This window comes from Oxyura jamaicensis, chromosome 7 (genome assembly GCF_011077185.1).
Source record: "Oxyura jamaicensis isolate SHBP4307 breed ruddy duck chromosome 7, BPBGC_Ojam_1.0, whole genome shotgun sequence".
Classification (NCBI taxonomy): domain Eukaryota; kingdom Metazoa; phylum Chordata; class Aves; order Anseriformes; family Anatidae; genus Oxyura; species Oxyura jamaicensis.
Window position 1 is genome coordinate 24,420,528 of NC_048899.1, and position 24,027 is coordinate 24,444,554.

A 24,027-nucleotide genomic window follows, 5' to 3' on the forward strand; every position below is an offset into this window, starting at 1 on the left:
AGAAAGAAAGAAAGAAAGAAAGAAAGAAAGAAAGAAAGAAAGAAAGAGAAAGAAAAAGATAAAATGTGTTGATACATGGTAAATACAAATGATATGACTGTTCAAAGTGATACTAATGGTAAGAAGAAAACCAGTAGCTTTTTGTAATTTCATGTACATGATCTTATATGGTCTCTTCCAACCCTGTTTCCCATTATTGTTCAATTAATTAATTTTTTCTCAAGGCAGAGTCAACTTCATACCTCTCATTCCCGATAGGTGTTTATCCAAGCGTCCTTACAGGCCCACAATGATGGCAACCTTCCAGTGATAAAAGTCTATTGCTTGCCCTCTCCACCGTATATGTGAAAACAGTTTATTGTCATCTCCTTTGCAGGTACCTTTATGCATTAGGAAACATTTCTCATTACTGTCCTTCCTGTTATACTAGTTACCCTAGTTACCTGGTTCAATGCAAACTGTGTTTTCATGTTGCTTTGATGCTCCAAACATTTTTGTCTAACTACAGATATATTAGCTGTCCTACTAACCATCAGTGTTTTTAACAAATTCTTTCTCTGTGTAGCAATGAATGAAGTGTAGGTTCTGCATATCAGTTTTAATAGCCTCATATTCCTAAAAGTTTCAAGGCATGTGGAAAAGTCTATTTTTGCATAGCTCTTTATCATTGAACATTTTAATTTAAACAACAACAAAAAAACCATATCTTTTCTCTTAGAAGTATATTCCGTATTTTTCTCTCTGAATTATAAATGGCCAGTTATGGCAGTTCTTCTCAATAAGAATGAGGTGTTAAAAGCAGTGTAGCTTAGGTGCAGAAGCAGCAAACCTGCAGATTGTAAGATGTCAAATACCACCTAGCATACACTGTCATTCTTTAACAGCCTACTGAGGGGACATGCCTGAAAAAGCAGGAAGGCATGCAAATTGGGTAAAAAGCTACATTTTTAAATAGCATGCAAAGTATGAAAAATTGAACAGAAAATATTTGTCTTTCAAAGATAATTTCAAAATTAATTGTTCTTCAGATGGATTGAACCATTTTAATAAAACAGATTATTTTATTCAATTATTGAACTGTTTACTTACAATGGTCTTAACTCTGGATTTTGTGGAAAAGAAGGCAAAAGCAGTCTACAGAGGTAGTGGCACAAGTGAACACTGTGCTGACAGAATCTGATGTAATACATATGATGTATTTTGGCGGGATTTTACCATTCAAGACAGGTTTTTTTTTGGTAGATGTCTTCTTCCTGGTCTCACTGCCTGTGTTTTGCTGCAACCTTGAGCAGTAAAAAGTGACATTTATCTAGACCTTAACATCAAGAACTGAACATCTCAGCCATTATAATGAATGTAACACGAATTTGTCAGGCAGCATTCACCAGCCTTTCCAACAGCCTTATGGTGCTATAGTCACAATGAGTACCTCAGCAATAACACACACCCCATCAAGGTTTCACAGTTGCTTAGACTTGAGGTTTTTGCTATCTCTGGCTGACTCTTTTTGAGTGCTCTGCATTTGTGTTCATTGTTCACCTTGCTGGAGGCAGTGACTGCTATTACAAAGTAGGATCTGACTTGGAAGTTAAAAGCATGAGTCAAAAGAGTGCATCAGATTACCTAAATCTGCTACTGCAACTGTGACACATTTAAGTAGGCAAATTTATGGGTTTTTGGAATTGATATATAAGCAGCTGTTTTATGGAGCATAGATACAGGCCAAGTTTTAGAAAAGCTTTCCTGTACTTTTAGAACAGTCAAAAAAAAAAAAAAAAAAAAAGTGTTACTGAATATATTTGGCCTTAGGCATCACTGAACGCCTTTAGGTTTGCAACAACGGAGCCTAGTTTGTAGCAGAACATTTTTGAATAATACTGTCCTTTAGTGCATAGCTTCAATGGATTTGTATTTTTGCTTCTAATTTCTTTCATTTGGGAACCTGGTGACATCCTTTTTCAATGACATTCCCCCAGACCTGGATGCAGACTGAATCTTAGCTCAGGAAGTTTCACAAGGCAACAGGTTCTCTCTCAGCTTTTTCCACTTGCTGTGTTGATGCACGAAGCAGGAGACCTGTTTTACCTTAGTGGACTTTTCCAATCGGCTTTTACAAGACTCTAAGTAGTTGATGGGTCCAGACAAAAACTCAAAGCTCACAGCAGATATTAGCTGCTCACCGTCAATTTTCCACTTGTTAGTGTTGTTCTGCAGGTAAAGAAAAACTGTAGCCTCACGGGGACTGGCAATGCTCACACAGTGCAAGCTGTAAATAAAGGTTATAGCCTTCTGCTGCTGGGCATTAAATAAGCAGATAAATTTCTCTTTGCTGTGGATTTATTCAAGGCAGATGTTTTTAGTGAGCTCTGGAAAGGTTGGGAAGGAATATAAAACCTGCTGCAGTTCTGGAATTGATCCATTAGGATCAAAACCTAGTAACGAGTGCTACATTTAAGGGTCCCTGACACTTTTATGGCAAGACTATGTATTTCAGAGCGGGCTGGCTCAGTTTGAAACACATTCCAAACCCAAAACTGAAATAAATTCTTGCAACAGAGCAATTCAGTAAACTTCTGCTTTCCCTTATTTCATTTTTGACAAAAAATGAAAGAAAAATAAAATCATTTTGGGGAATAGAATGATTCAACCTTTTGAAAAGAAATGGCATGCTGATCATCTGGGTTTGTAATTTTCTGGGTGGCATTTCCTCAGTGTAGAGGTGTGGATAAACAACATAGTACAGACATAACAAGAATGAAATAAACACTCATGGAAGAATTGGAAAAATACTTCATGTAGGCTTAGCTATTTGATACGGAAGGGCATGTCTATCTGAATTTGAAGAGTCAGGTAAAAATGGCCTTGTGTGGTCCAAGAGGGACTTAAGAATGTGATAAAACAGTAAGGAAATTTGAAGTAAGATGCTTCCCATTGCTTCAACCCCAATAGTTCCCTGACATAAGGGATGAAAGTTTTGTGCTTAGGTCCTTTGAAGTTCGATGGAACAGTGCATCATAAAAAACACCAGAAGGAATGATCACAAACAAAAAAAGTATTAAATAGATGAAGTAATGTGCAATTGAGAACTCGTATTCACTGGGCAGAATCTCAGCAGCTGTAACCAGTGGTAAGACTACCATTAGTTAAGCTGATGCAATGTAATGCACTGAAAAGGTGGTTCTCTCTTCACACCAATACAAGTGCTACTCTTATTTTACTGTATCCTTAAAATAGGAATTTCAAAGAAATTTTGTCTCAAATATTTCAAATTCAAGGAAAGCTTAACTTAATATAAGATAAAATAGAAATGAGAGGTAGAAACTCAATTCTAATCTATTTTCTGGCTTTGGGTAGCTCAATCTAAAATTAGCAGATAGGCAAGAAGGCATTGACAAGGTAATGTTAGAAACAGTTTTCTGGTACAAGTCACATTCTGCACCAATGAACACATTATCAACTCACAAGAGCTACGCTACTGCAAAAAAGAAAAAAAAAAATCATATTGATGTTTTACAAACTTTTTTTGGTGAAAATTAGATGTGCTGAGAAAGATACCCTTCCTTGGGAGCTTGGCCTCTAATTAAGCACTAAAACAATGCACTGCAGTAATGTTAGTGGGCATGATCAAATGGGAGCTGATGTTTTTCAGAAAGCACAGGAAAGAGAAGGCAATGGCCACAAAATGCTTTAAAAGGTGCTGTGGTAATTTTAAATGGTAATTGACCCCCCAGTGTGCAGGGATCCACAATGTGTTCATCCTAGAACATGGCTCTTGCTGAGTTGAAGATAGACTCAGAAAGAACCTGAGAAGTTTGTAGCAGAAGTGGAATATTTATTGAGCTTACTCAGCATATTCATGCTCTTGGCAAGCATTACTCCCTGTATATATATTAAGTAATGCCAGGAAGAATGGGTAGCCACATCACTGGCAAAATTAATTTTTCTGAACTGATACCAAAGGAACTAAAGGAAAGAGAAAAAAATCTGACAGCTGTAGCTTAAGCTCAGACAGATGAGATGCCCAGCTGGAGTGAGGTGGGACTGGATTAAAAATGAAAGGTTTTGAAAGAAGAGAGCATAAAGGGTGGGTAAGGCTGGTTGGCAAAGGACTGTAATTTGGAAAGTAAATGCTGCATAGGCAGAAGGAAGCAGAGCTGAAATGCTGATTTGAAGCTGAGAGGAGACTGCTGGGAGGAATTTGGGCAAGCCACAACCAGCCTTCTTCAAATCAAGACAGGTCATCAATATTTTGCCCACCTGGAGGTTGAAGGGACTTCCTGTTCAGTTGCCAAGATTTGATAACGTAGTTCAATATGCAGCATTGCTACTTTCCCAGTGAGCAAACACAGCCGCAACGATTACTCATCCCAGTTCATCTTGATCCACTCAGTTGCTTCATGACATTTAGGCAAAGGATCAAAGAGCTGGACTATGGAGAGCTAACGTATCAGAGTGGGGGGAAGAGGAAAAAAAGGGGGAAAAAATGTAATCAGAGGTTGTTATGACAACAGGGGAAATATGCTAACAGTTAACACATACTAAACCAACCTTCAAAGTGGATGTCATTTCTCATGAAGTGGAGGAAGAACCTTTGCCTGAGGAGTTAATTCGTTAGTGGAAACATGTATGTCTGGTTTTTCCATCTTTTTATGAAAGGAAAACGTGGATCCTTGGCAGGTTCCAACAGCTTAATTGAAATCAATAACTGTTCTCAGTTATGCCAGCTGAGAATCTGGCTGCAAATCTGAGGGTATCATTAATGCTGTAGCAGGCAAGGATATATTAACATGGTTGCTGTTTAATGAGCATAAGATTGCTTTGTTTTGTTGAATTCTCTTCTTTGGGTGACTAATAGACCGCAAAGACCACGTCTTTATTGTCCACCTGTCACCAAAACATGAGAACGACCCCTAATGGCACTTTCTCAAATGGCACTTTCTCAATGGCACTTTCTCAAATCTCCTGCTTTTAAGGATCAAGACAAAAGGTGGCATGAGCCTGCCTGTATAAAGGCTGGAGCCACTACATCTCAGCACATACAGATTTACAAAACAAGCCTAATTCTTGGCAACCATATTAGAAATGTTTGGTCTAGATACCTTGCAGTCTTGCATGCTTAGAGATATAACAGCACTTCTGCCCTTGAGTTTCTGAGCAATGAGAAGCCAGGTGTGAGGATTCTTTGTTAGTACCTTCAACATGCTTCTGGAGGCAAACCATTCTAGTGGGAAACTTTTGCATTAGTATCTATCTGCCTCACTAGTCTTATGATTTTAACAGTCTGACTTATGCAAGAGTTTCTTCATTTCATTATGTTCTGCCATTTGGCTTGCGAAGAGTATGTGTTTAACAGCTCCTGTGTCAAGAACTTTCCACTGCATTGCTAAATGTCCAACATTTCTTCCTAATACCATCATCTGTTATTTTTGCCTTCTTTCTCTGATCTCTCTCACATCTTTTCAGGTCAGAGGCTACCCCGAACCTCACATCACATGGTACAGAAATGGGCATCCTGTCCCAGAAGGAGACCATTATGTCGTGGACCACAGCATTCGGGGGATATTCAGCTTGGTAATCAAAGGTGTGCAAGAAAGCGATGGTGGTAAATACACCTGTGAGGCTGCAAATGATGGTGGGGTTCGTCAAGTGACTGTGGAACTGACAGTGGAAGGTAAGAGGATACTTATACTGCTATTGCAATGATTATAATTTAATTAAAAAGGTGTGCTAAACTGCCTGTATGGTTAAGATCACAACAGTATATATGTGCTTTCTCATTGGTGCAAGAGTAATATTCATTAGCTGTATTGCTGTTGTCACTGGAAGAGTAATGCGATGCATGTGGAAGCCAGAAATCCCCTTTTCATAGCCAGAACACTAACATGGGTGCAGGAAGTAGAGCTCACAGTCCTGTATTACAGGTGGTTTAGTTTTTCCACATCTGGATGCTAGGTTTAATAGTTTCTTACCCCACCCCCTGTGAGCAATCACCTATGAATATGATATTCACTGATCATTCACTTCATGGGAATTTTATCATTAAAATTAAATGTAGTATTTTGAACTTTTAGGAAGAGGCTTTAATTAAAATAATGGAACATTTGACATTTGTGATATGGTTCATGTACGGTAGCATATTGGATGGCTAAGCATGGTAGTATGTATTCCAGTGAGAGAATACATGGTTAGTGGGAATGACATTCATACTTGTTACTTTCCTGTACCCTTAATAGAAGTCTAGCTCTACAAATTAAAATTTCATATTTGACACTGTACTGTATCAGGGACACAAGTAAAGCAGGTCAAAGCACTTCTTGCCGTTGTACAGATTTTGGATTCATACTTATAAAACTATAAACATGTTACAAAATGCCTGAGGAAAATATTTGGTAACAGAACGTGTATTTTTTGTGGACACTGTTAAAACTGAAATTCTGTCTTAATAGAATATTAGAAATACACTAATAGCTGTAGTGGACACCTTCTTCTGGAAGTTCGGCCACTGTTTTGAAATAGCCCAAAAATCGTTTCAGAAATTTTCCTAAAAGAAACGGGCATCTTCTGCCAGACTTCATTTTTGCTCTAGGAGAAGAGGACTGCTAAGTGTCCATGGTCAGTTTGTGAGGTGTAAGGCTTGAACCACTTTGGCCTCTCCAACCTGCATTCTTTTGGATGCTTCTCCCTCCCTAGTCCAAGGGCTGTGGCAGCATCAACATTTCCACATATAAACTACTTGCTATCTTAACTTTTTGGTACTGTTCCCTTCCTAGCTTTATTTATGGACTGTTCTTGGGGCTTTAAGAGGAACTAATACTGTTTTGGATCCCTTTTGAAGGTTGCCCATGCTGTTAGCTGAATGTTCATGTTAACATGAGGGATCATCTTTGCTGCTTTTTTTCTGACCTGTTGTATGGCTATACATTTTCACTTACCAGTATATCCAGTCTGAGGCTCGGGGGGCTAATAAAATTTTGTTTTATCACTAAATAAATATCCTCAAAATGGGAGCCATCCATATTAAGATCAAGCATCAGTTTTGCAATGGATAGAACAATGTGTGACTCCCAGCTGAAACTAATGAAGTTGTTTCTGCTGAAGCCACGTATGACGGCTAAATTTCAGCTTGTAAAACTGTTGGTTGGCTTTAGTTAGACTTGTTCTTTTGGAGGTATTCATTGTGTTACTAGAGCTGTTTCTAACCTCCCTTTGTGTTAAGCTCTAACAAGAGGACCTGCACCACCAGTACTGCACTGTCATGTTCCTTAGGGGCCATGCAGTATAAGCAAGAAGGGGGATGAGGGAGCAAGCACAGAGGGCTGATGTGCACTTCTCCAACAGAGACAGAACCCCAGCAGGGACATAAAGACATAAGCCTGTTCTGTCTGTACTCCTGAGATGTGGGAGCAGATATTGGCTGACAGCTGTCAGGCTTCTAGGATGGAGAGTGCAAATAAAACCAGGTAGAGCTGGCATTTGTCTGTACCTGTTAGCTTAGACCACGTACAATACATCTCATCAGACCTCTATGTATTGTTGCTCTGCCTTTTCCAGATAAATCTCACAGTTTAAGATGTTTTGCAGGGAACTATGTCTATAGCTGTATAAAGTAGGTGTTCACCTTCAGATCTGTATGGCATTGGTAACAAAAGACCACATCTTAAAGACATTGCTATAAGCTTTGCAATTTTGATGGAAGCCTCCACTTAGAACAAAAATAAAAGCCTGGAAAGTTTACGTTTTCTCTCAGACAGTAAAAATTTTGGCAATCTTGGATGTTTCACAGTGTATCAGGCAGGCACACTGGGGCAGTATGTGTCTGGAGTTCTGCCTGTACGCTTCCATTTGCTAAGTTGCACACCTGGTTGTAATTGCATGTTTATTGTCGCATGGAAACAGCTAAGATCAAACCCAGGAATTTTTAAGAGAAAATATGCATATTAGATTGTTGCAAATTCCAAATTTTAAATGTAAAGAGTGACACCGCCAGTGAATTATGGAAATCAAATGTTTTGCCTCTCTCTTAGCTAGTTGGTTATGTTGGAGATCTGCTGAATATCAGAGCGTCTCAGGTCACAGCTTTGCATTGAATTCCTGAAGCACGGCAAAAATTGACAGCAGGCCTGAAGCAATCAGCATTTGGATACATTCTGAGCCAAAATCTCTTACACACAACCTCAGAGTACATATTGAAATATGTATGTGTCTGGAAGGATAGTTACTGCCTTCTGTTTTAAAAATTATGCAAAATATTTTTTTTTCCTAGTTTAAAACTGTCTGAGAAACAACTTGTGTAGAGGTGGAGTTTTTTAAAAGTGTTTTTATATCAGTTGTTCTGACCTAGGCTTTGCTACAGTTTAAAAACAATGCTATGGTATTTCCTAATGACTTAATTTCCCAGAGTTTAACTACAGTAGTCTTTATTCTAATAAATATGCATCAAGACAGCAAAGCACAGGTATTTTGTTTTTCAGCAAAGACCCATATGGGGCTGGCTGCTACCTGAAAAAATGATGGACTGAAACACAGCCTAGTCTTTCTATTTTGTGTGCCTGTCCTAGCTGAGAGCTGATGTAAATTCTTATGAAGTGCTAGAACAATGTGTTTTTTCAAGGCCACCAGAGTTTGTTGCTTTGTGCTGCTACTCTGAATCTATTCCAGGCCACTAACTTTTTTTTCTGAGCCGAAGCTACCAGGAATGCTGTGTGCAGTAGATGGCGCTGAGCCTACATGACTTCATACACATTTGTTTATTGCTCTCAACACCAGTAAGCAAGAGGAACTTTAGAGCTTAAAAGAGAATGATTTTTTTTAAGAAAAGGTATTCCTGGGCTAGTACAGGACTAATAATTAGAGGGAGGGAGGGAGGGAGGAAGGAAGGAAGGAAAGAAGGAAGGAAGGCAGGCAGGAAGGCAGGAAGGCAGGAAGGCAGGAAAGCAGGCAGGCAGGCAGGCAGGCAGGCAGGCAGGCAGGCAGGCAGGCAGGCAGGCAGGCAGGCAGGAAGGAAGGAAGGAAGGAAGGAAGGAAGGAAGGAAGGAAGGAAGGAAATACTGCTTTCAGAGTCGAAATAGTTTTTATGCTAATTTGAGTTAGTGCTGAACTGTAGAAAGTAGTCACTGTCATACGTTTTTTAAAAACATTTTTTTCATGAACAGTCTGCAGTGTTGTTACTACTGAGGCCAAGGGCTAGATGCTAACTCTTCTGAAACCTGTTTTTGAAACTGGAGAGCCTAGATTTGGACTACGGGTGACATAACCTTATGTTGCAAGTGTTGCATTCCTCCTTTACTTTTGAAACATGGAGAAATTCATCTTTTACATAGTCTTCAGTATGTGTAATTCCCAATGTTATTGACAACAATTCTTACTTCCTATTTTTCTGTCTTGTTCTCACAGGAAACTCCTTGAAGAAATACAGCCTGCCATCCAGTGCTAAAACCCCTGGGTAAGAAGTCTAGTGGCTTTGATATTGTTTAAAAGACACAAATATATTTTGGTGGGGAACAAGTAAAATTATTGTTTCTAAAGAATATGCACTTCTCTTTTCATCTGCCTTTTGCATCTTTTCTTTAGCTTTGACTCAGTCTGAGGGCCAGATAAAATGTGTTGGATTCTTGTCAAGTTCTCAGTAATGCCTCGCTGGAAATGTGTCCCCAAAGCTCCTTGCCTGTGCAAGAAAGAGGGAAATGGAGGAAAGAAAAGCCTGGTAGTTAATGACTCAGTTCTGCACAGCATGACATTGGAATAGAATAACTGGTTGGCATGATTGCTCACACTTGTGAAATGGGAATAGCAAGAATGGCTGGGCCCACAGAGGCAGGGCAAGCCTAACTTCATCGATTCAAAGCCTTAGTTTCTGTAGAGCTGAGTGCCAGCTACAGCAACATCTGAAAACAAACAAACAAACATTTGTGAAGTCAAGTGTGTTAAGTCCAAATCTCCATTTTTCCCAGGTGGAATAGATACCATGAGAACTGCTCTGTCAGTAAAATGTTTGAGGCTTTCAGGAAGGCCTGAAGTGGTTCGATACAGCTATTGCTCCTTCATAACAGGAATTCAGATGGCTGAAAAGAGAACTTTCTCTTTGTATATGTGCTGCAGTTTTGCCCCCTTCTGTCTCTGTTCTCTGAAATTCAGAAATCCTTCCCTGCATCTTCCATGACCTGTCAGGCATCTTTTAAAGCTAGAACAAGTACTACTTTTAGAATGTTTAGTAACAAATAAAATCAACTGAAATCATAATTCACATATAATTTAAATATTTCCAAGTAACACAGTAGGCATAGGAGGCTGGAGGAAAGATTTGTTTTGTTTTTGTGTAACTGTTATGAAGAACTGGTTGATTGGATGATCTACTCTGACCTGACCTGGCACAAAGAAGAGCCTTTTTCCTGTTCTTTACACATAGCATGAGGAAAACAGCATTAAAAGCTATCAGTTATTTAATTCTACAGTGAAGTGTTTTCCATTTTAGCTTATTACAGTTACTCTTCTCTCTCAAGCATTTTTAATGATCCTCTTCGCGGTGTAAATTCGTTCATCACAGTCTCATCTCTTTCTTAGAAAGCTCAGGTTGCCTATATGGCAGCCGTTGTGTCTTGGCAGCACCTTGGATTAAGACAATATGGTATCTGTTAATATCTGACACCTGGTAGAATTGGTGAGGTACTGACACATCTCTTTTGCATGTGGTAAATGGCCATCTGGAAAAGGACTTGAAAGTGATTGAGTATACTTGAACTTAAAGTTTTTTTGTTTGTTTGTTTGTTTGTTTAAAAAAAAAAAAAAAAAGAAAGAAAGAAAGAAAAAAAGAAAAGGAAGGAAGAAGAAATTACCATTTGCCATCTCCTAATGTGTGTCTTTGTTGTACCAGGGCCTTAGAGAAAAGAATGCGAGTGTTACCTTTCACATTAACATTCCTGAAGTTGCACTTTTTTTTTTCTTGCTGTAATACTGTTTGATGTTTTATGCTTTATGGCTGTCTAAATGAGATTTTTGGATTGCAGTCATTGTTGTCACTGTAGTTTCATTCCAGCTGTGCCATCCATGTAAGAAGAGCTGGGCCCTTGCGCTTAAGAGACATTCACTGCCATTCGGATGGGTGTACTTTGTTTTTGTGCCCTTTCCATGTTTGCTTTGGAAACATTGTAGTGAATGAGATTCCAAACAGAAGCCTTCCCTAAACCAAAAATCTTTACCAGGACATGTCAGAAATGTTGCAAAAACAAATTGATGATTCATAAACAGAAACTACTGTGTCATTGCACTGAACGTTAAACAAAGTACATGATAAAGTACAGTGAACAAGTATGTACAACTAATTAGGAGACAATTAAGAAACTAAAAAGGGTGAAAACTAAATGTATGCAGTGTTTCCTGTAATTTAGTTTGTCCAGCTCTGCTTATAGGCAACTCACTTGGAGATCCCTGTATACTGGATGAGGGTACATAGCATTGTGCTCTGCTAATGCTATCCTCATTCACTGCATGAGGAGTCAAGAGCAGCCGTCACAAGCATTTGCATTTCTTCCATTGGCCAAAAAAAAATAGTGTATGGCTGAAAATCTGGTAACTACAATGTTGGTTACTGCTTATTATATATCCCTGTTGGCAGTCCACCAGTTTAAAATGCTTCCTGAATTGAGCTTTAACCATGACAACTTCTAGTAGTTCTGTAACACCAGGATTTTGATTCCCTTTTTAGAGGAAGACTTACTGTTCCTCCTGTGGAGCAAAGGCCAAGCATCTGGGGAGAAAGTCCACCCAAGTTTGCTACAAAACCCAATAGGGTTGTTGTGCGTGAAGGCCAAACAGGCAAATTCTCGTGTAAAATAACAGGACGACCTCAGCCTCAAGTAACTTGGTTTAAGGTATGAATTCCCAATAAATCAATGTTTTCTTTCTGTTCTAGAGTGGTGTTTGGTTTTTTTTGTTTGTTTGTTTTTTACTTGAAAGAATGAAATGCATTTGATAATGCATTATGGCAAATGATCATGGCAAGAACTTATGTACAAGGAGGGCCATATTATTCCTCATTTTCATGTGGAATAAATCCACAAAAAATGCTGGTGTTCCTTCTTCGTATAAAGTTCCATCATAAAAAAGCAAGTATGAGATATACTTGCCCAAAGACCTTACTAATTAGATAAGAGAAATAGAGAAGGGTAATTATATAAGAGAAATAGAGAAGGGATAGGAAATATGACTATCACAATCTCTGTTTTACGGTGAAGGGATTTAATGCTTTGGCTGAGGTTACAGAGGAGTCTCTTACAGCTTTGAAAATTACAACTCTGTTTCCCAAGTTCTGTGCCAGTGCCACAATCACAAACAGCCTTTTTTTTGTTTCACTTACACTAGGTTTCACCTGTACATTAGGATTAAGAAGATGCCTGCAAAGAAATAAAATTGAATTGGAAAGAAAACTAACAGCTTAGGAACTATAAGATATGATTGTTTTTTGGCATGCACAATTGTTTCTTGCAAATTAAAACAAAACAAAACAAACAACAACAAAAAAAAACAGTCTAAGTCAGATAAAGAACAGTTCGACTGATTCAGTATGATCTCTGCTAAAACACTGGTAGCTGAAAAGAGTCTGACATAGAATATAAAGGAGACCTGAGCTGTCAACTTCAGATCTTCATTAAAATGGGGAATTGTGAGCATATATCATTTACAAAAATACGCATATTTAAATAAAAATAAGCAACACTTAAAATTCATTAGACTATTAAAAAAACACTGAAGACTCAAGTCCTACTTCCCTCTTTGGGCATATGCAAGATCTCTAAACACTTTCTTGGTAGTAATGAGAGAGTGTTCAGATGATAATTAAAGATTTCACTGATTAGGCCTTTTATTTTCTGGAACTATTATTATTTTAGAGAATTGCAATTACTTTCTTCAATTTGAAAGAACAAATATTGTGATTGCTCTATTGGCATCCTGCTCCCCTTCAGCCTTCATGAACCAGTTGCCTTATGCATTGGTGTCAAGAGAAGTGGAAATGTGGCAGCTTTTCCCAGAGCTTTTATTTTTTTCTAGTGTCTGCAGGTTTTCTGGGGAAAAAAAGAAAAAAAAATAAAAAAAAAAAATAAAAAAGGCAAAAAAACTGCTTGTAGGGCAGGGACATGCTTCCTACTCATTGCCTGCTTCTCTCCAGACTTATTCTTGTTCTCTATTATACAAGAATGCTGTTACATTTCAGAAAACAAGCAACCTTGTTCTGTGGAAGCACTCACTAAGAACATCTTCAGTTGGCAGCTCTGCCTAGGATCTGCTTCCCCCTCTGGCTGCCATCAGTTCTCTTGGACCCTCTGGCTCTTGAGGCAGTCTGCAGTGCAGCTGCTCCACAGCTGCAACAGTCTGCTTTCAGTCCCACCAGACTCAGGCTTTCCAGCCATGCAGCTCCGTGCAAAACAAGATTTGTCATTCAGTTCTCTTTGTTCAGGGCTACATGGTAAACAGCAGCTTGGATAAACACTTCAGTACTTCACTGTTCTGCAGTTTGGTAGATGTTACCTTACATATTTTGCCATTCACTGTTGGCTTCTTTACGCTATGATTCCATAATCTGACATTCATCTTCTAATCAAATGAACTAAGTATGTGACATTTTTGTTACTAGCAGCTCTATGAGTTCTGTTCATGTTTCTGTCCTTAAAAAACATATTTTGACCCTCACACGTCTGCATATATTATTCAGTAAAATACCATAGGTGTGTTGTTCAGAGGCCCTGTACTCTTGAATTTATCCTCAGTTCATCACTACAATGTTTTGGTTCAGTTGGGTTCCTTTAGGCTTTCATAGTATTAATTTAGCACCTATTTTGAGCACTGTAAAGCTTTCTTTCAATAATTCCTGTACTCTAAAGTAAAATGTGTTGTTGCTCTGTATCAGAGTTTTATTGGCAACTTGTTGTGAAGCATGTTTTTATAGCTTTATTCATAAGGCATGACTCAAAAGGTAATCGTGGATTTACGATTTACATAAATATGTGTGCTTTGGCTAGCTGAAAACAAGCTCAAGCCCACGATACTTCAGGTCACATCAGGATGGCACTACAGAGTCCTGCTGAGTGGCAGGTGTATCAGCCCTGCCTCAGCACCATGGAAATGAGCTTACATGACAACTGGACCACATCTGGCTAGTGCAGAGCCAACACATGGACATCTTCTGTACAAAGCATGAGAGTTTTATGAAATTAAAACTGCGTATTTCAGAACTAATGAATAAGTTCTTGTCCAAATCTCTTACTCTGCTTATTTCTTTTTTTCTTCTGTCTTTTCTTACTTAAGTTGCAAGAACAGAAGCTTATACAGTATCACTACCAAGCCCCTGCTGTGAATTGGCTTTTTGGATTTACAGGATTTACAGCACCCAGAGAGCAGCAAGTTCATAGAGACTTCAGGGACTACAGTGTCTGAAAACACTGTAGAGTTCCCAGAACTTTTACTGACCAGCACCTTACAAATCCTGGAGGAAGCACATCTTTCCCTTCCTAAACTTGGGATAGGAAAAGTTGTGGTGCCTAAAAGCAAGGAACTCCTCTTTAATGGCTGATGTTGAGGCAGAGGCAACTTTGCTCACAAAATGAGGTGTTGGTCAATTTAAAATAGAATAGAATTTAAAAGCAAAGAAATAGTTGTTCCAATTGTCTGATCTATGTAAAAGCACAGAACAACATAGATTCTCCTGCCTTAAAGTCATATGTTTTGATTCACCTCCAGTATAGCCCTTGGAAAGAAACTCCACTTTGTTTGAAATTTTGGAGGTGTAGGGTAATGCCTAATCAAATTTGCAAGTAAATTGTATTAATCTTCTACACTTCTCACTATTCCTTGCTTCAGATTTTTGAATTATTGGATTGCATAATATCCTGATGTGGTAGACTAAGGAGCGCTCTAATATTAAACATCTTTTTTAGATAAGTTTAAACCTACATGAAGTTTAGTTCTGTTGTGACAGAAGTAAGAGTCAAAGTTGGCTTTCTCCCATCTATATATTCTTTGCTAATGGCTTATTTTGGTCATGAGGGCTCTGTTATAGAATGCTTAAATCTAGAGCCACTTTCAGCTGGTCTCCACAAAGGATCTGTGTTGCAGCAATGCCTCCTTAAGGCACAGTTAATGCCTTCTGCTACCCTCACCTAGCCTTTAATGAGGTCCCCTCATGTAGAATTTTTTCCAGTTCCTGAAGAGATGCAGCATAAAGGAGCTATTGAAGAATGGAGAAATACTCCTCAGGCTGGAAGTTGTCACTTAATGTGATGTTTGACTTCCCTGAAATGAACATGAATGGAAAAGTGGTTTGAGCCAACATATAATAAAAGAAAATGTTTGTAAGGTTGTGGATACGATAAATAATGAAAAGTCAAAAAAAAAAAAAAAAGTGAAATGTATGGATGGCAAAGTGGAGAAAGACATTTTTGCCTGATGTTTTACCAAAAAAAAAATAAAAAAAAATAAAAAAATCTCCCCTTCTCCTACCAACAGCTCTCCATCTCATGGTGTCTCGTGATATTTGATATTTGCAGGGTGATATTCAGTTGCATCAAAATGAGCGTTTCAACATGTTTGAGAAAACTGGCATCCAGTTCTTGGAAATACAAAATGTTCATCTTGCTGATGCAGGAATTTACACATGCACAGTGGTGAACAGTGCTGGGAAGGCATCTGTGTCTGCAGAGCTCACTGTCCAAGGTACAGTAAAGACAGATCCACAGGGGAGCACAAATGAACCACTGTCACTGCTTAGAAAAATCTTTGGTTGTGTTTTCAATATAAGCATTTACTGTTTTTCATCTTACTCTCTCTTCATTAGATGGTACTGTGATAGTTTGGAGCATGCTATGGCTCAAAACATTGTATTGGTTTAATGGCAATAAACCGTCTAATTGCTTCTTTGTAATAACTTTCTATAAAATCATCTTTCCATCTTTCCATTTTTACTGTGGTTTTGATCTTCATATGTTTTGAGGATAGAATTTGACTTAGGCTAGGAACTTTGCAGTTGTAATTCTAAACAGTAATTAATTTTGTATTTGTTGAATAACAGCACTGGATGCATGTTTATACCAACTACCTTTTGGAAAACAAAATTGTATCTGTATTTGTAGAACTAGGAAAGTAAAGTACAGGAGCATAACTTTAAACAGTAAGAGATAAAAATAAGTTTAATGAGTTTAAAATTCAGGTTTCTCAACTCCAAAGTCCACTCTGTCTTATGTCCCTACAGTTAAAGAAAATAATGTATTTGTATTTGTACTTGAGGATATTCTATTCCATATATGCTTTACCATATAACAGTTCAATTTGCAGTTTGATGATTCTTATTTAGCCTCAAAATCATAAAGCCTTCGGCAACCATACTAAAGAGGAATTTCATCAGTCAGTGGGTAAACAGCTGGCTTAACAGTTGTTGAACCCAATGAAATAATTAAATCATCAGCTGCTGTCTTTACCTGCAGTCACAAGATCAATAGGTTACATGTGCCCCTAGCAGTGAAATTTTTGGTGAGTGCTGTCATTCTGTAAGATATCAAGAACATAAATAACACAAGGATTTTCATTTGGGATCCTCAGAACTACAGCTAGCCTTTACTACTTAAAGCTGTGTTTTTTTGTTTGTTTGTTTGTTTGTTTTAATCTGTAAGTTCCAATCTGATGAGGCCATTGTAGAAAGTTTCTATGGGTTGCCTGTTCAACTAATGTTTCATAGAAAAGGCCATAAAGTTCACTAAGCCCTTTTTTTAACATGAAACTTGATAGTTACTTGCTCTCCCTGAACTTGTGAGCTTTCTGTTATGTAATGGGTACATCTGCCCTGAGAGATGATGCAGAACTGGGGTCACAAAGTCAGTTGTATATGTTTGCTTCAGATGCTGACCACATCTCTGAATAATGCACACATTCTTTGTTGGATTAGTACAGGTCAGTAAAAGGGGCACTCAAGTCAATGTACTTGACTAACTGGATGATTCCACTTACCTAACCACAATTATATAATACCTAATTCTTTCATTATCAATTAATTTAGGTAGTAGGAGTTGCTGCAAAATGCTAGCGGAAAATCAAGTAGTTCAGAATTGCTGAATTTTCTTTTATAGCAATGTGGTCTCTTATCTCTACAATCTTGCTCCAAGGGCTTCATTTTTTTCCCCAACTTTGGAAAGAGGAGAAGGAAGGGAAAAATATTCTTTTAATTAGCAATGTTGCATGGGTTTGTTTTGTCTGCAACTGGTAGTTATTCAGCTTTCTCTTCAACATTTATTCAGTCTCTTTTTAGCTTTAATTTTTATATGAAGAATTTCAGTTACAGTTTAGTGACAGGTTTATGGGTTATTACTGACAGGTCAACTGTCAACTTTAATCTGACCAAGAGAAAACAAACTGCATACTGTAGTTTTAACTATGGAAAAAAATGGAGAGATGTGGTTGGTACTTGATCTGGAGTAGTATTTCTGTCATCCTCCTGCTGCCCCCAAGGGAATCAAATACTATCAAGGACTGGGAGAATGCATAGAGGCTTAAATACATATGACCTAAGAGACTGACTATGGGCAAATATGTGCTTACTTATATCAATAATTAGGTAACTTGGCAAACCAATGTAACTTAGCCCAGATTTCCTGGTGATGTTTCAAAGTGAAGAAACACTGATTTAAACAGGGGACCACTGCAGTTTCATTGTTGGCATGCTCAATTGTAGTACTGGTGGTTTGTCTTTCTCCCACTTCTGAATGCTCTTTGGAGTTCCCATAGGAACTGATGAACTGTTTCTTCTTTACTTCTGTCCTCCAACACAGAGTCTTTGAGATTCATAGTTCTCAAAGGACTTGAGAACTTACTTGACCTAGAAATGTCTCAAAATGGACCAAAACCTGTGTTTCAGCTGAGCCATTTCGTGTATTCTATACAAATTCTAGACATGGTGGTAGTCAATCTTGACTTCAAGGGACTGAAAATACGAAGAGTGAAGGTTCTTAAGTATGTTCTTCACTTATAATCTTTGAAATTTATGGGAGTGTGCATGGTATTGTACGTATAAGTTACCTGTTTTTTTTTGTTTGTTTTGTTTTGTTTTTATAATTTCAGGTCCAGACAAGACTGACACATACACTCAGCCACTATGGTACGTTTTTACTAGACTTTTTTCTTAGTATATACCAAGGTTCCTTCTCAGCACTAATTTTGACATTTATTGCATGAGTCTTCCTCACAAAGCCATCAATCTTTTTGGGTCAGTCTGTATTTGGAAGTCAGAAAATGTGTACTTGGAGTGAGATAGTGCCAATATCAGGTCTCCTGGTAGTATGATATAGTTGGTGGAACTGCTGTCAAAACTCAGAATGCTGGTCTCGTTCAGGAAAGCAAAATTTAGATGACTTTATGCTCACATTTTCCATGTAGCCAACAAGTTGTATAATCTGAACAAAAGCTACGTGAGGACACTCACATATACTCACATATAAATAGTACATATACTCCATACCAATTGGTCAATTTTTATTTTTTATTTTTTATCAAAACCCTAAATATTAAGTAAGTACTGGGCAGGTTTTTCTTTGCTGTCAAAAGCAAAATACACTATGGCCATATTCTTTGATATTGTTTGGAAATAGACTACAAATGTAAGGGTGAAGTAATAAGTAATAAAAAATATTTATTTTAGGACATTATCAAGATAATTAAAATTAAATAACTATGAATTATAAGAAATCATTTTGTAAAATGACTTTAATTTATGGACAGAAAATGCTGAAATGAAATGCTCTGTGCTGCCTGTGTAAGACACTTTAGTGAAGGCCATTTGCTTTACAGTCTTCAGGATGTTAAATCCATCCTCACGTGCCATGGATGGCATTTCAAAAGTACATGCTTACGTTGTCCTGACACTATGTCAGTTGCAAAGGGGATCTGAAAATGCTGTGGTACCTTGTTTAAGGTTTGTGTGATTTTTAGAAACATAGTTTAAAATAAGTTTAGTGTGATTCTCTACAGCTGGAAATCCCAATGTACTGAGTTCTTCATGGTATTTTTGCTTCCTCCATTGTTTATTCACAAATGAAAGATATTTTGTAAAATGTAAAATCTTACAGTTGTAACTGTAAATCTCATGTGCATTATTTCTATATTGCCTTTAACTCTGGCTGAAGAAAGTACCACCATAAATATCCTGAATCTCCCTGGGAGAATAAGTCAATGACACAACACATAGCAAAGCAGAGCTGGGTTAGAAATGACTTTTAGAATTTCAGATATGTTCCATTTCTGCCTTGGAAAAATATTTATGCTTCTGGAGGGGTGAGACAGACGCAGTACTCTACAGGTAACAGCTTAGGGATCAGGGCAGTCAACTTCAATGTAGGAAACTTAAATTCAAGTCCCTCAAGTTCTGACCAACAGATCCATCATACTTCTGAGAAACTCTTCCTAATAAAACCATAGATAATATTTTTACATCCATTCAACTGGTTGTTTTTTTTACTACACTCTTTCTCCCTCCTCTAGTATTCTGCCAAATTTACTGATGAGTTCCCTTTTGAAATCACCTAAGTTATAAGACACCATAATTAGAAATAGTAAATTCACTGCATAATTTACATTTTAATTTCATCTTAAAGAGCTATTTTACGTGGCATTTTGAGCTATAATTACATGTAGCCTCAATTTATTAAAGCATGTCATAATGTTACACTATGGATATTCCAGGGACTCATGTAATTACTCCCTAGCAGCATATTCAAGGTTAGTGTCTGACTCACAAAACATGTGTTACAACCTGAGCAGAGGATTTGTACCCAGAAGCTCCTCAGTTGAGACAGTGTGATCAGTGCTCAAACATTTAATGAGGAATTTCACTTTACCTCTTTCATCCATGTTTTAATCTGTCTGAGGGAAAGAGCAGTGCTCTTGTCACTCACATAACTAAAGGCAAATTGATCTTCCTCCTAAGGGCTTGGACATTTATATCACTGCTGATAATAATAATTAGTCTTTATACAGAGTCATATATCTGTAAACTTATCTTCCTTCAGCATGCCGTCAAAACCAACAACACTTGCTACTAAAGCTGCTGAAAACTCAGATTTCAAACAGGCAACTAGCAATGGGATTGCCAAAGAGCTCAAATCTAGCAGCACTGAACTCATGATTGAAACCAAAGATAGGGTGTCAGCAAAGAAAGAGTCCTTTTACATCTCCAGAGAAGCCAAAGAGTGTAAGCAAGTACAGAACCAAGAAGTCAATGCAGTATCTCTTCAAGAACCTAAAGGAGGAACAAAGGGATCTCAGGTCTTGCAGAAAACTTCAAGCACCATCACACTACAGCCTGTCAAAATGCAACCAGAACCAAAGGCAGAACCCCAGACCACTTTCGTCAGGCAGGGTGAAGACAGGAAAAGGACTGTGCAGCCCCTGATGACAACTCAGCAAACCCCATCTCTGACAGGACAAGTAGGTCCAAGGAGTAGAGAAGCAGAAAATAGAGCTGGAGCCCGGAAGGCTGTAATGGAGGAGAAGAGGGAGCCTTTGGGAATTCCTCCTCAGTTTGAGAGCTGCCCAGAGAGCCTGGAAGCATCAGAAGGACAGGAGATTAAATTCAAGAGCAAAGGTAAAGGGATGAAAGGTATCAGAGCCCTGGGGTTGGTCAGGTTGCCCTTCTGTGTGCAGAAGTAGGGAAGCTCTTCCTCCTTCACAGCAAGTTGCCCTACTCATAAAGCATTTCAGAAAAAGATGGTGAGTTTCATGTTGTTTCCACAGTAATCTGCTGTGGAAAAGATCAGGTAAGAAACTGCAATAAGTCTCTATATTTCCATTTGGGAATCTACTATTGCCCCTCATATTTGGTCGGCCCAGTGATGATCTGAGCACTTCCTAAGAGCTGAAATGAAAAGGTCAGAATTAAAATGGTGTTTAAGAGTTTTCTCCACAGTTGGAGCAGGTTCCAACCTCTCAAAAGAGTAATGAAGGTTGTATCTTACTGAATCCAAGAAGTATATTTAGAACACTTTTTTTTTTTTTTCTTTTAAGTACAATTTTAGTAGAAGATTATTTGTAAGCTTTTTTTTTTTTTTTTTTTTCTAATTTGCACTCTAAAATGCTCCTAAAAGTGAGAAATAAAATGTTTTTTATGTCTCTAGCTTTCTCTTCTCTAGGTTGTGCAGTCCCAGAATGAACAACCACTGTAACTGTTTCAATGGTAGGAAGCGTGGTGTCTCTGGGAGAAACCAAATGAGCAGGACAGGAAGGAACAGCAGAAATATCTTTTTTTTTTTTTTTTTTTTTTTTTTTCCTCTAATATCACCTCCATTTTTTTGTGTGACTTGTTTTATGAACAATGTTTAGATAGGAGTCCTGTGGTTTTTCAGGTTACCAAGCATTTGTTATTTTAAAGTTGGACTGGCTGAAAGGTTTTGGAGGATCAGAAATATCAAACTGTCTTTTGAAGATAGTCGGTGTATTACTGACTCCTTAAGGTTTATATAATTATGTATGTGTAAATTATACCTAATTTATACTAAAGCAAATAATGGAATTACACTAATACCTGTTCATAAAAATTCAAAGACCTGATGGTTTAGTTTCAGGGAAACCAAAACCGAATGTGGAGTGGTTCAAAGAGGGTGCACCTATTAAAGCTGGAGAAAGTATCCAAATATATGAAGAAGACGGAGTTCATTGCCTATCGTTAAAGAAAGCCTGCTTGGGGGACAGTGGATCTTACAGCTGTGCAGCTTTCAACCCCAAAGGCCAGACTTCCACCAGCTGGTTGTTAACTGTCAAAAGTAAGTAAGCTAGTGTGAGCCCATCTGCACTTTGAAAACTGTGGCTGGTCTTTACTGTGTTGCCAAGGCGTGGTGCGTAAAAAATTCCTGTTAGAATTTCTCAGTAAAGTTTAATTCTGATTCCTAGTTCTGTCACTAATGTGGTGTGGGATAGCTGACAAGCCACTTTCTGCATCAGTTTCCACTCTGACCTTTTATTTTTGTTGTTTGTATATCTAAAACCCGCTCATCACATGCTTTGTACACAGGGAGGTCTGTTCCCCATTGGAGTTTTCTATTAATGTTTGTATTTGATACAGTTTGCCAAAGATTTTGTTGTTGTTCTGCATGTAGTTCTCTTGGAGTTGCTTAGCATTTCTGCAGGACACTGCATATCTTAAATGTTTTGCGAGCACAAACTGATCCTGTGCAGTAGAGCAAGTAAGAAGAAAAGTAAAGGAATGAGAATTGCATGCTGCCAAATTCAAGTAGAGCTCCCAGTAACAAATTATTTTGAGCTTGAAGGCACTGTCTTACTGGTCTTACTGAAAGATTTTTTTTTGCCTTTTAGTAAATCCTGTCCTCATTTCTAAGCTTTTCACTTGGTTTTATGTTTTCTCCTGGAGCTATGATCATGTTTATGCAACATTTCTCTATTTGCTGTGCCTGAGGTTAAAGAAGGATACCCAAGATACTCTCACTTTCCATTTCATGAGACACCTGTAAACTGCATCCTTAATTCACCCTGTTTCACTGCCAACTAGGGGAAACTGGGGAGAGAGGCTGGGAGAATACAGACAAGTAGAATTTTCCTTCTTAATCTTTGCACTGAGCTCTCTGGCAATATGTTGCATACCCTTCTCATAATTGGCTGCAACCGGTGAAATCTGGAGCAGAAAACCACCACCTAAGAAACAGCTTGAAGGCTGGCAATGCCTGCTTTGTAGATTATGAAAGAACCCCTTATTTCTACCAGTTCACACTCAAAATGATTTAAATTTCCCAATAAAACATATCACTGTGGTTTTGATTTTTTTTTCTGGTTGGCACAGGATGAATCTATTAGCCCAGCCATGACACCTAACCATACCTAGAAAAGTCACTAAGTGGTAAAGGTCATTTTGTCAATTTGGGTTAAAGGAACTGTTTTCATTTTGGTTTTAAGGGCCTAAAGTTGAAGAGGTTGCTCCATGCTTTTCCAGTGTCTTGAAAGGATGTACTGTGAGTGAAGGGCAAGACTTTGTGCTGCAGTGCTGTGTAGGAGGCATACCTGTGCCTCAGATCACATGGCTTCTCAATGGTAAGGAACTCCCTGGTCTGCAATACGTGCATGCACCCACTTACATTCACAGTCTCAAATGCCACTCTAATCACTAAATAGCATGGCTGTGAATACTGCACTCTAACTCACCGCAATATAATACACTAGAACCTTTGAAGAAAAACAGTTTATATTCTCATAGTATGCAAGAAGGATAGTGGATTTTTGTTTGTTTGTTTGTTTTCTGTTTTACTGCAGTTTTCCAGTATGTCCAGGAGGGGACTCTAGCAACAACATTGTATGCAGATGGTTTTCCTGGGTTTCATTAAATGAAGTTTTCACCATGCTGCAACAAAATCTGTGTTACTACTGTATGCTGAATCCTGTGCTACCCCCACTCCTTTGGTATGAGCCTCTGCTTAGAGAGTAGCAGGTTGGCATCATGATCCCACAGGAGAAGTAAATCCTAAGCTAAATAAGTACTTTATCACCTTCTAGGATTGGAAGGAAATCTGTGCCAGATTCCACTCATCATTCAGCTGGGCCGGTCATAACTGTTTTTAGCATCCATATGCCTAAGATAACAAAATCACAGTTTTTCTCATTGCTTGTCTACTAGGAAGATGTTCCTCGAGATCCCAGTTCTGTACAAGAATGCCTGTAAAAAGTTGATTAAAAAAGGATACATATTTTTTATTTTATTTTATCAGGCTCTATAAACTCCTCCCATGTTCTAATTAAACAACTGAGCATGGAAGCTTCCTTAACAGTCCCCTCTTTATAGCAGAGTTGGACCCAAACTTCAGTATTTTGCTTAGATTTCAAACAATTTCAGAGATCCAAGGACTACATGCTTTGACTAAGGTCTCTTGCAGTTTTGAGTCACATCTATTAAACACCAGACAGATTTATTCAGCTTAACCCTCAAGCGCCTCTGTTATTCCTGAAGTGCAATTGATTTTTTGCAGACTCCCACAGGCTATCTATCTTTGTGTGTGT

The 24,027-nt window shown here is 38.1% G+C and overlaps 1 protein-coding gene across 5 annotated transcripts in view; it reads left to right on the forward strand.

The window, feature by feature from the left end:
• MYLK (myosin light chain kinase) overlaps nt 1-24,027 on the forward strand; it is a 205,100-nt gene that overhangs the window by 75,849 nt on the left and 105,224 nt on the right. For 4 of the 5 annotated variants that reach the window (XM_035330846.1, XM_035330847.1, XM_035330845.1 and 1 more), the window contains 8 exons: nt 5,464-5,671; nt 9,394-9,442; nt 11,702-11,867; nt 15,537-15,702; nt 18,097-18,133; nt 20,040-20,614; nt 21,585-21,788; nt 22,933-23,067. In XM_035330846.1, the coding sequence (XP_035186737.1) occupies nt 5,464-5,671; nt 9,394-9,442; nt 11,702-11,867; nt 15,537-15,702; nt 18,097-18,133; nt 20,040-20,614; nt 21,585-21,788; nt 22,933-23,067 (1,540 nt within the window). The remainder of the gene's footprint in view (nt 1-5,463; nt 5,672-9,393; nt 9,443-11,701; nt 11,868-15,536; nt 15,703-18,096; nt 18,134-20,039; nt 20,615-21,584; nt 21,789-22,932; nt 23,068-24,027) is intronic. The other variant, XM_035330848.1, reaches the window with a different exon arrangement.